Raw genomic sequence first — 12,663 nt, 5'->3', positions numbered from 1 at the left:
TCAACAGTTGTTTTTAAAGAAAATAATGATTGTGAAGCTAATTTGTGTGTGTGTCTACCCAAATGCTTGCAAGTGTGGGCGCTCCCCAGGCCTTTGGCAGACCCTGGCTTCTATCTGGCTTTGCTTTCCAGCAGCTGAAGCTCCTTCCTCCTGCACTTCTACTAGAGGTCTCTGTCTGAAAAGGCATACTTTGCCTCCATTCAGAAATGCATGTTCACTGAATACAGACTTCCCAGCTGACAGTGTTTGCTTCAGCTCTTCATTAATGTTTCTGAAGACAAGCCATTTAGATTTGTATGGAACTGCGTTTTCCTGATGAAGAGACACTGTGCTTTTGCGTGACTGTGACTCATTCCTCTTTGCTGGTGTGTAAGTACGTGTCCTAAGCAGCTTTGTGTGTGTTCACTCGGAACCACCCCATGAGGTAAGTAGGATTATTATCTCCACTTATAAGAAAACCAAGGTTTAAAGAATTGCAGGAATTTGCTCAGGGGCACCTGGACAGTGCCAGAGGGAGGACCTGGCAGAGGGGGGACCTGGCCAGTGTTAAAGCTTCTCTGCTGATCCCAGTGCCTTGAAGGTGCTGTTCATTCTGTGAAGAGTGGACTCCTGGCAGGCGTCCACTTCTCAGTACAATGCTCCCTCAACTTGTGCTGCAGTTGGCCTTGGTTCCTCCATCACGGACCACAGAAAGCCTTACCTCTGCTCGGCTGTCCGCCCCTCGGCTTCCTTAGGACCTCTGCCGGGGGAGCACGCTGCGCGGGGATTTGGTTTCTCTGTTCTGTTCCCTGGGGGGGAGCACGCTGCGTGGGGATTTGGTTTCTCTGTTCTGTTCCCTGGGGGGGAGCACACTGGGCAGGGATGTGGTTTCCCTGTTCTGTTCCCTGGTGGGGAGCACACTGGGCAGGGATGTGGTTTCCCTGTTCTGTTCCCTGGGGGGGAGCACACTGGGCAGGGATGTGGTTTCCCTGTTCTGTTCCCTGGGAGGAGACGCTGCGCGGGGATGTGGTTTCCCCTGCTGTTTGGGAAACCTGCCCACAGTTATTTCTCCTTTCCGTATGCTCAGATTCTCCCCTTTTCTCTCTTGCTTGCTCAGTTTGATGCTTGCTCAATTCTCATTACCCGAGAGCAGCTCTCCCTGGCCTCTGCCTTACCTCCAGCTACATCTCGCCGCACCCACCACCCGTCGGGCCCAGCACACAAACTGGCCCGAGATGCCACCGTGATGGTCCGTTTCTGATTCTCACCATACCTTAAAACTCCCTTCTTTTGTTCTGTCACACCCGTACTTCTCCCCATTCTTATCTTGCTGGTCTTTGTTCCTTCCACTGGCCCTGCTTCATTCACTCCTCAGCGTTTACTGAGCACTGTGCACCAGATGCTATAGACTTGGGGACAGGCTTGTGCCTAAAAACACGACTTCAGAAGCCTGACGAATGGGGGCCCAGATCACAACACACGTGCTTGAGCTTGAGACCTGTCTTAAAGAAAAAAAACTGACAACTCTCTGAGGCACTAGTTCAATTTTTTTCTTGACGGCATCTAGCTCTGTTGCCCAGGCTGGAGTGCAGTGGTGCCATCACGGCTCACTGCAGCCTTGACTTCCTGGGCTCAAGCAATCCTCCCACCTCTGCCTTCTGAGCAGCCAGGAGTATAGGCATGTGCCACCACACCTGGCTAATTTTTGTATTTTTTTGTAGAGATGGGTTTTCACCATGTTGCCCAGGCTGGTCTTGAGCTTCTAGGCTCAAACAATCTGCCCACCTTGGCCTCCCAAAGGGCTGGGATTATAGGCTTGAGCCACCGCGCCCCACTGGTGTGTAATTTTAATCCTAACATCATTTGCCTGATGTGCAGGAAGTCAGTACACTGAGACACTGGGGATTGCAGCAGAGACGGAGCTTAACACCCAGAGGGGAAATGAACAAGAGACAGAGGAAGCCTTGGACGCGCCTCTCAGAGGAGTCTGGGGCTGGGGATTTTAAGGGTTTCGGAGTGGCCGAGGTGTGGGAGTTGCTGATGGGTTGAAGAGTGCAGGCTAAAATCATGGGATGGGGGATGAAGAAACTGCATTCTCATGCCGCCTCAGCGCCCTGTGGGAGCCTTTGACTGGTTGATGTCAGCTGTTCTGCTGGAATTGAGGATCTGAAAAACATATTAAGCAATGTTTAAAGCCTTATGGTTCTAACGTCAGTGGTCCTATCTATGAGAATAATGGGGATGCAAATGATCAGTATCCAGGGCTACAAGACTTCCAGTTACAAGGAACTGGGCCAAAGTGCAGCCTGATTCATGCTTAGTTGTGACTCCATTTCTGCCCAGAACCCGGCGTGTAATTCCTGCTAACCCAGTGAGGACAGTTTGAGGTTCAAGAAAATATTCTAGAAATAAAATAAAAACAATTTTTTATTAAAAAGAAAAATAAGAAATAATATAAAAACATAAAACAATCTTTTATTAAAAAGAAAACCAAGAAACAATAATCTGATAATAGAGGCCACCAAGAGAAAAGCTAACCAGAAACAAAGATGGACAGTGAACTATGAGTGGGGAGGGGTGAGGCCAGCCCTTCCAGTTGGTTTACTTAGAAAGATCAGTGCTAAGGAAAGTGACAGCAAAGAAATTGAAGGGGAAGAGGCAATGTAGAATGTCAAAAAAGAACACTTCCTGGAACAGAAGTCCGGAGTCTTCCAGTCTGAAGACTCAGTGGGTGGCTGGCAGAGGCCAAATGAAAGTGGACACACGCCGAGACACTCTTGTGAGATACCAAAACTCCAGGAACAGAAGATTCCAAAAGTGACATGAAAGAACTACAGGTTAGTTAACAAAATGGCATCAGACTTTAGAGCTGGAAAATAGAAGACTATGGCAGTGCAATCCCTTCAAAGTTCTGAGGGAAAGTGATTTTGAGCCTAGAGTTTTTATGTAGCCAAACAATTAAACACAAGTGTAAAATAAAAACAGTCCAGCCAGGATTCAGGAAATTTGTCTCCCAGGCATTCTTTCTGAGAAGATCATTTAAGAATCTACCTAATGAGGCCCGGCACAGTGGCTCATGCCTATAATCAGCACTTTGGGAGGCCGAGGTGGGTGGATCACCTGAGGTCAGAAGTTCGAGACCAGCCTGGCTTTTTCTCTACTGAAAATACAAAAATTAGCTGGGCGTGGCAGCGTGTGCCTGTAATCCCAGCTACTCAGGAGGCTGAGGCAGGTTAGGAGTTTGAGACCAGCCTGGCTAAATGGTAACACCCCATGTCTACTGAAAATACAAAAATTAGCTGGGCGTGGTGGTGTACCTGTAATCCCAGTTACTCGGGAAGCTGAGGCAGGAGAATCGCTTGAACCCAAGAAGCAGAGATTGTAGTGAGCTGAGATCGTGCCACTGCACTCTCCAGCCTGGGCAACAGAGTGAGACTGTCTCAAAAAAAAAAAAAAAAAAAAAGAATCTACTTAATAAAACCAGAAGACAAGAAAAAGAGAAGACTGAGATCCAAGGAGTGGACCTACACAGGAATGCAGAGAAAATGCGTTCCAGGATCACAGCTATGCAGGGGCTCAAAAGCAAATGATGCGGCCGGAAGTGAGGGTGCATCGAATCGTGCCTGGGAATGGCCAGGGCACTCTACTCCGGCCTGGGAAACACAGTGAGACCTCGTCTCTTAAAAAAAAGAGGCAAATGATTCATTGTATTATTATTATTATTTGTATTTTTAGTAGAGATGGGGTTTAACTATGTTACCCAGGATGGTCTCAATCTCCTGACCTCGTGATCCGCCTGCCTCGGCCTCCCAAAGTGCTGGGATTACAGGCATGAGCTACTGTGCCCAGCCGATTCATTGTATTATTTATATTATTTTTATTTATTAATTTATTTTTTGAGACAGGGTCTCACTCTGTTGCCCAGGCTGGAGTGCAGTGGTGCGATCATAGCTCACTGCAGCCTCAACTTCACAGGCTCAAGTGATCCTGCCACCTCAGCCTCCTGAGAAGCTGGGACTACAGGCAAGCACCAGCATGCCTGGCTAATTGTTAAATTTTTTTGTAGAGCTGAGGTCTGTTATCCAGGCTGGTCTCAAACTCCTGGCCTCCAGCAATCCTTCCACCTCAGCCTCCCAAAGTACTGGGATTATAGGTGTTAGCCACCATGCCTGGCCCATAGTTCAATTTAAAACACTATTAGGCCAGGCGCGGTGGCTCACGCCTGTAATCCCAGTACTTTTGGAGGCCACGGCAGGCAGATCACAAGGTCAGGAGTTTGAGACCAGCCTGGACAACACAGTGAAACCCTGTCTCTACTAAAAATACAAAAATTAGCCAGGTGTGGTTGCACACACCTGTAATCCCAGCTACTCCAGAGGCTAAGGCAGGAGAATCACTTGAACCTGGGAAGCGGAGGTTGCAGTGAGCTGAGATTGCACCACTGTACCCGAGCCTGAATGACAGAGTGAGACTCCATATTAAAAAAAAAAAAAAAAACCCACGAAAACCCCAAAACAACAAGAAAACCACTATTAGAGGATTCTGATAAATGATTTTTTTTTTTTTTTTTTTTGAGACAGAGTCTCGCTCTGTCGCCCAGGCTAGAGTGCAATGGTGCAATCTCGGCTCACTGCAAGCTCAGCCTCCTGGGTTCAAGTGATTCTCCTGCCTCAGCCTCCCAAGTAGCTGGGACTACAGGCACGAGCCACTACACCCAGCTAATTTTTGTATTTTTTGTAGAGATGGGGTTTCACCATGTTGGACAGGCTGGTCTGGAATTCCTGACCTCATGATCCTCCTGCCTTGGCCTCCTAGTGTTGGGATTACAGGCGTGAGCCACCGTGACCAGCTCCGAAATGTGTGTTTTAAGAAAAAAATTGGGTTTATGCAAACTGTGATAAGGAAATTATCTTAGTGATAAGACAAAAGGCACCTTTTTTTTTTTTTGGTCATCAGTAGCAATTAAAAACTCCAGGAAAAAAAAAGCTGGACAAAAATGCCATAGTGCAAATATAAAGCAAGTTAAAACATGACATACATTTTCAGCTTTAATGGAATGTGGAAAGAAATAGCTTGTTTTGATGCTTAGAATATTCTTTGAGCTGCACAAACACAGGATTACATTTCTCTTTTTTTTTTTGAGACAGAGTCTCGCTCTGTTGCCCAGGCTGGAGTGCAGTGGTGCGATCTTGGCTCACTGCAAGCTCTGCCCCTCAGGTTCAAGTGATTTTCCTGCCTCAGCCTCCCGAGTAGCTGGGACTACAGGCATGCACCACCACGCCTGGCTAATTTTTTCTTTAGTAGAGACGGGTTTCACTGTGTTAGCCAGGATGGTCTTGATCTTCTGACCTCGTGATCCGCCGCCTCGGCCTCCCAAAGTGCTGGGATTACAGGCGTGAGCCACTGTGCCTGGCCTGCCAATACAGGAGGTATTCATGAGAAACTGAGTATATTCATGGATCGAGAGAATAGGGTTTCAATATGTCCATTACAATTACAAAGGTAACCCGTAAAATAACTGATGACCACAGTGGATTAGGTTGGGAGGAGAGCGGGCGGGGAAGTGCAATTACTTTGGGTTGGCTGATTCCTTGTGTTTTATGGTAAAGAAACAACACAGTGGGTGGGGCCATTTTGTTTTCTTAATAATTTGTCATTACTTTTAAACATTCTTTTGACACAAAATTAAAAAAATACAAAATGGTATATGCATAGAAAAGATTCTCGCATACCTGCTCGCAGCCTTCCAGAACTCCATTCTGGAGTTGAGCCGTCGTTATTCACACGTACACGGGCCACACACACAGTGGTGGCAGGACGGCACTGCTCTCTTTTCTTACGTGGTATCTCTTGACACTCACTCCAAATGGACATCTAGATCTTGGTTCAAGCTGCATGGTCAGAATATCACACATGCATGGACTTAGCACATGGTCTGTTTCCTTAGTGAAGGACATTGAAGGTATTTTCTATGTGTGCGAGAACAGTACTAGAAATCATTCGACGTGAGTGAAAGGAACTCACTGGATCAAAGGTGTGGGCATTTTCAAATTTAATATACCCTCACAAATTTACCTGAGAGACCATCATTTCACAACGTCTCAGATCCCTCGAGCTGACCTCCCTCACCAGAGCCCACCAGCCTGTCCCCCATCACTGCTGGGCCTCTCACTCTCACATGGCCCAACTGTCACCTCTGCCCCCTCCAGCCCTTTCTGAATTCAGTCTGTGGTTGACAAAACCTCCATCTCCTAAACGTTCTTGCTAGGCGGTCCTAACACCTGCACTCCTCTTCCCCTGAACTTCCCGGGCTGCTGCACGAGGCCTGGGCGTGGCCACTGCCTGGTTTCTCCTTCCAAACCCACCACAGGGTGCCCATGCCTCCGTGGAGGGGGCAGAGGCCCGCTGCTCACTTCGTGACCCTCCCCCTGGGGCTGCATCTGGGGCGAGGCCCTCCCTTCTGCCCATTGCCGCTTCCAGGCCATGCTCCTTCCATGCTGCCGGACACCCCGGCGGGGGTGCGCCCTTCTCACTGGCTGGCCCACCTCCAGGCCCCAGGGCTGTCCTGCACTCAGGGCCTCCATCACCGGCTCCTGTCACCGTCCCTGACTGCTGGACGACCATCAGGTCTTGTCTCCCATGCTCTGGCCCCACTTCCCCGTCTGTCCTCACCCAGACCATCATTGCCAACAGCTGCACCCTCCAAGCTTACCTCCTAAATCCTCATGTTACATGACCCACCACCCTCCAGCCTAGGGCCACGGTCACCGTCACAACCAATGTCTCCCTCGGCACCACACCTATGGCCAGCCCTCACCTGCCCCAACTCCCTGTGCCCTCGATCCCGCCCTCTCCTGGGATATTAGGGCCTTGCTGCAGGATGATGCCCAGTCACCTGCCACTGAAGTGCAGCTCTGCTCCTGCGACCTCTCGGAGTCATTCTCAGCCGCTGTTCATCTGTTCTTGAAAGCAGGTCTGCCCTCAACGGTACCCGTTTCCTCTGCTCCCACTCTCTTAAAGCTAATGAAGAACTCACTTCTCCAAAGGCTTGTTGCTGGTCTTCTTGCTGACTTCTAGTTCTGTTAACATTAAACTCATCAGTACTTTGTCGTACATTTTATCCAAGATGGTTCCAGTTTTTTGTTTTTTTTTTTGAGGTGGAGTTTTGCTCTGTCATCCAGGCTGGAGTGCAGTGGCGCGATCTCAGCTCGCTGTAAGCTCCGCCTCCCGGGTTCACGCCATTCTCCTGCCTCAGCCTCCCCAGCAACTGGGACTACAGACGCCTGCCGCCACGTTGGGCTTTTTTTTTTGTATTTTCAGTACAGACAGGGTTTCACTGTGTTAGCCAGGATGGTCTCGATCTCCTGACCTTGTGATCCGCCCGCCTCAGCCTCCCAAAGTGCTGGGATTACAGGCATGAGCCATCGTGCCCGGCAAGGGTTCCAGTTTTTTTAACCCTGTTTTCCCCCATGTTGACTTTAAAAGATGTCATTTAATGTCAATCCTTTTTTAAAAAAATCGATGTGAATTCACTAGATCACTTAGTGGAAAAACACAAATAAAGGGGCAACGGGTACAAAAATCTTAGAAAGGAGGACTATATTTTTCTTTTTCTGAGTTCTATTGTACAGCATGGTGAATACAGTCAAAAACTGAGTATTGTACATTTCAAAATTGCTAAGAGTAAATTTCAGATGTTCTCACTACAAAAATGTTAAGTATTTGAGGTGATGGATGTAACTAGCTTGACTAGTCCACATTGTATGCATAATTTATAAGATCACTTTATACTCTATAAATTTATACAATAATAGTCAATTTACAAAAAAGTATCTTATGATTATGGTTTCATATATGTATTTTTTTTTACACGTAAATACTTGACCACTTGGAACTTCTCTTAGTATAAAAAGGAGTCTAATCCAACTTTTCTCTTTTCAAGGTGGCCCAAACTTCCAAGCATGGGTACTTGTTGCTGCAAAGTTCCAGTTCCTGATCACACACGGCCCCTTTGTGCCATGCCGAATTCCTGTGTATTTGGCTTATTTGTGGACTTTCTTGTTCCAGGAATCTTTTTAAAGGGCCAGCATCATGCTGTTTCAATTACAATGTTCTAAAAACAGCAGAATTTAAAACAATTTGACTAGTCTGGCATATCTGCTTTTCTGTTTTAACTTTAGAATCCACTTGTGTTTTAAAGGAAGGTTTTACATCTTAAGATACTGTATAGCAAAATGTGAGAATAAACAGAACTTTCACTTATTCAGGGCCTGTGTTCCTTAGTAATGTTATAATACCTTTCACATAGGTGTTTCCCTATTTGTTACTAGGTATTTTATCTTTTTTGGGGGTTGCTATTGAAAAAATGACTTCTGGTCAGGTGCAGTGTCTCATGCCTATAATCCCAGCATTTGGGGAGGCTGAGGTGGGAAGTTCGCTTGAGGCCAGGAGTACGACAGCCTTGGCAACATAGCAAGACACTGCCTCTATAAAAAATACAATAAAAATTATCTGGGCGTGGTGATGTACACCTGTAGGCCCAGCTACTCAGGAGGCTGAGAAGAGAGGATCGCTTGAGCCCAGAAGGTAGAGGCTGCCGTGAGACATGATCATGCCACTGCACTCCAGTCCAGGTGACAGTTAAGACCCTGTCTCTAAACAAAAATAAAAAATGACCCTCCATTATAGCCTGTATTTATAGGAAAGCTACTGATGTTTTTGTTAATTTTGTGTCCAGTTAACTCGGTGAATTCTTTCTTCAGTCACAGCTTTTCATTTGCTCCTTAGATGACCTGGGTATGCAACCATCTAACCTGCAAGTAATTTCACCTTTTCCTTCCCACTTTTACAGCATTTCTGTCTAAATGCTGTTTCTTTTTCAATGATTTCTTCTATACTTGATTTCTTCTATATTTGTTTTACCACACTGACCTTTAACAATAAAACATTAAATACTGCTAAATAAGAGAATAGACATAAATAGATTTTCCTTTCTTTTATAAAACAGAAACAGGCAGGCCGGGCATGGTGGCTCACGCCTGTAATCCCAGCACTTTGGGAGGCTGAGGCGGGCAGATCACCTGAGGTTAGGAGTTCAAGACCAGTCTGGCCAACATGGTGAAACCCCGTCTCTACAAAAATACAAATATTAGCTGGGCATGATGGCGGGTGCCTGTAATCCCAGCTACTTGGGAGACTGAGGTGGGAGAACTGCTTGAACCCAGGAGGCGGAGGGTGCAGTGAGCTGAGATTGCACCACTGCACTCCAGCTTGGGCAACAGAGCGAGACTCCACCTCAATTAAAAATAAATAAACTAAAATGGAAACAGGATCTCCCTATGGTGCCCAGGATGGTCTGGAACTCGGGCTCAAACGATCCTCCCACCTTGCCCTCCCATAGCTGGGACTACAGGCGTGAGCCACTGTGCTCGAATGAAACAAAGGCACAGCACAACGCATCGTCCAAGTAAAAAAGACCCACTTGTCACTACCTGGCCCCACTGGTATTTTGTGGTAGAGGTGGCCAGGAAAGAATAATCACTTGAGAGGGGACAGGTGCTCCCTGCTCTGACTTCTGTCTAGTGCACTAGTAGTCAAAGCTGCTAAAGAGTTATGGAGAATGTGTCATTTGCATATCACAAAGTTTTATTAATGTAATTTTAAGGCCAATTAAACTAATTTTATTCAATGTAAGTCTACATTAAATTACAATATTAACAATCTCTAGACACAACGAACTTAAAATATAAGAAATAAAAATAGAAATCTGGTCTTTCTTAGACCACATATCATGGAAGTCATAAATGAAAATTTTCAAAGACAGAAATGACAATTAAAGAGTGAGGATTTTAATATGGAAACCCACAAGGCGTCCTATTTCAAACCCGCATGTTTCAAAAAGAGACTCTTAATAATTTAGCACAAAATCAAATTATGTAAACTTGGTATATTCCAGAAAATATTGCTTTAAACACTTATGCCATGATCAAAATTCCTTTGGTAGCTTTTAATCAAAATGAAACATGCTATTATGTAAAATATAAAGTACTTTTAAATGTTGTCTCAAAAGTATCTTTGTCATAGTTACCCTTCTAACATCACTACTGAACTTTCCTTTCACTGTTCACCCTCATGTATATATACACAACACAAAACCAGGTACCAAGAAAATGCTTTTAATCTTTCCACAAAATAACCTCTGCTTCACAACATCAAGACTTTAAGTCTCCATAAACTTTTTACAGTTTACAGCAGAGAACAAGGATCGTCCCTGCGCATGACTGTAAAAACCAAACCAAACTTTATTATTGCAATCACACAAATACTGCAATTAAAAAAAATGAAAGAGCAGTTACCCCAATGCAAAAAAAACAGGGACTGCCAGACTCAATCTTAGAATGGAAACACAAACACACTAGCCCCAAACCCTAAAACAGAGATTCACAAGGAACTCAGCTGAAACGAACAGACGCAGCAGGGCGGACACCATGGCCTTGGCACCTCAGGGAGCTCACTTAGAAACCTGACTTATGAAAAATCAGCCATCAAAGTTTACAACTTTTGGAAATACATGAAACAGAGAGGGGCCAGTGGCTAGGATGCGTCATCCATTCGCCAGCTTTGAACCCTGGCTCTTTCTAATGTTCACCCACAAAGGGCCCTTGTTTTCACTCTAAATGCTGATCATCTGAGCGAGCTGTCTTCAGGGATACCTAAGGAATCTTCAGAGCTAAAAAATGCAGCATCTAGGGTCTTCTTCATTGTGCACTCATGATCACACACAAGAACAAACCAAACTTTCAGCTTTTTGACACAAGAACAAGACCTTTTAAAGGAACTTCTCTTTAGTAACATCTTCTTGTCCAATCTCAAAGTTATTTTGCACAGAGTAACAGAAACAATTTAAATGCCTAAAAGAACTAGAGGAAAAACTGGAGGGAAAAAGATACATCTGCAGGTTGAAGTCTTGAGCCTTGTGAAAGATGACCCAGGAGCCACCTCCCTTCCTTCACCTTCCAATGTCCACAGCTGGATCAATCAGAGTCCCAGAAATGGCACAGGTGTGCTTCCTGCTCTGAGGGTACATTCTAGTGTTTCATGAAGGGGAACCGTCTGCAGATGCGTCAGGCCACGTAGTGGTACTGATTCGGATTGTCTTTGTCTCTCTCCATATAGTCTCTGTCTATCAGAGATTCAATTCTCTTTTTCAAATCTCCAGGCTAAAAAAGAAGAATAAAACCCCCCTAATTACAGTGACATTAAATTTACAAACATTTATATACAAGGGGTATATGCATGAAGTATGTAACTATAATTATAGAAATATATATACAGATATTTATATGAAAATCATTGATAATTATACACATATTTATGAAATGAACAAAACTTTCTATTTTAAAGACAAAGTTAACGTTATCTCTTGATAAAAAAAGCGTCCATGTGAGTTTATGGTCAGAGCATGGCTTCCTGAGGGAAACGTGAAACTTGTGAAATGTACATACATCATCTGCCATCAGTAAGGGCACATATAAGAGAGGCAGATCCGACATCTGCCATCAGTAAGGGCATATAAGCAAGGCAGATCCGACATCTGCCATGAGTAAGGGCACGTATAAGCGAGGCAGACCCGACATCTGCCATGAGTAAGGGCACGTATAAGCGAGGCAGATCCGACATCTGCCATCAGTAAGGGCACGTATAAGCGAGGCAGACCCGACATCTGCCATGAGTAAGGGCACGTATAAGCGAGGCAGATCCGACATCTGCCATCAGTAAGGGCACGTAGAAGCGAGGCAGACCCGACATCTGCCATCAGTAAGGGCACGTATAAGCGAGGCAGACCCGACATCTGCCATCAGTAAGGGCACGTATAAGCGAGGCAGATCCGACATCTGCCATCAGTAAGGGCACGTAGAAGCGAGGCAGACCCGACATCTGCCATCAGTAAGGGCGCGTAGAAGCGAGGCAGACCCGACATCTGCCATCAGTAAGGGCGCGTATAAGCGAGGCAGACCCGACATCTGCCATCAGTAAGGGCGCGTAGAAGCGAGGCAGACCCGACATCTGCCATCAGTAAGGGCGCGTAGAAGCGAGGCAGATCCGACATCTGCCATCAGTAAGGGCATATAAGCGAGGCAGACCCGACATCTGCCATCAGTAAGGGCACGTATAAGTGAGGCCGACCCGACATCTGCCATCAGTAAGGGCATATAAGCGAGGCAGACCCGATCACGTGACACATTTTTATTTGAAAGGAAAATCTCAATATGTCTTACTGGGGCACTTTTATCCTTTGAAAGGATGCTTCTGCCTAAGTACTGTATTTTATTTTGTTTATTTATTTTGAGATGGGGTCTCATTTTGTCGCCCAGGCTGGAGTGCAGTGGTGCGATCTCAGCTCACTGCAGCCTCCACCTCCTGGACTCAAGCAATCTTCGTGCTTCAGCCTCCCCAGTAGCTGGGACCACAGGCTGCATACCACCATGCCTGGCTAATTTTATTTTTTGTAGAGAAGGGGTCTCACTATGTTGCCCAGGCTAGTCTCAAATTCCTGGGCTCAATCAATCCGCCTGCCTCAGCTCCCAAAGTGCTGGGATCGCTGGCGTGAGGCAGTGCGCCTGGCCTGTATTTTTATTCTCGTGTATTTACATAGTTATTGAATGCCATGTCCACGTAAGTGAA

General features: G+C 45.9%; 1 protein-coding gene across 5 annotated transcripts in view; it reads right to left on the bottom strand.

Moving 5' to 3' along the window:
• Nucleotides 1-9,606: 9,606 nt before the first annotated feature.
• Nucleotides 9,607-12,663, bottom strand: part of CUL4A (cullin 4A) — a 59,423-nt gene continuing 56,366 nt past the window's right edge. For all 5 annotated transcript variants that reach the window (XM_019039598.4, XM_055360235.2, XM_019039597.4 and 2 more), the window contains one exon: nucleotides 9,607-11,198. In XM_019039598.4, coding sequence (XP_018895143.1) covers nucleotides 11,103-11,198 — 96 coding nt within the window. In that variant the 3' untranslated portion in view covers nucleotides 9,607-11,102. The remainder of the gene's footprint in view (nucleotides 11,199-12,663) is intronic.

Source organism: Gorilla gorilla, chromosome 14 (genome assembly GCF_029281585.2).
Source record: "Gorilla gorilla gorilla isolate KB3781 chromosome 14, NHGRI_mGorGor1-v2.1_pri, whole genome shotgun sequence".
Classification (NCBI taxonomy): Eukaryota; Metazoa; Chordata; class Mammalia; order Primates; family Hominidae; genus Gorilla; species Gorilla gorilla.
The sequence above is the reverse complement of the archived record's forward strand: the minus strand, read 5'-3'. Positions and strand labels throughout refer to the sequence as shown.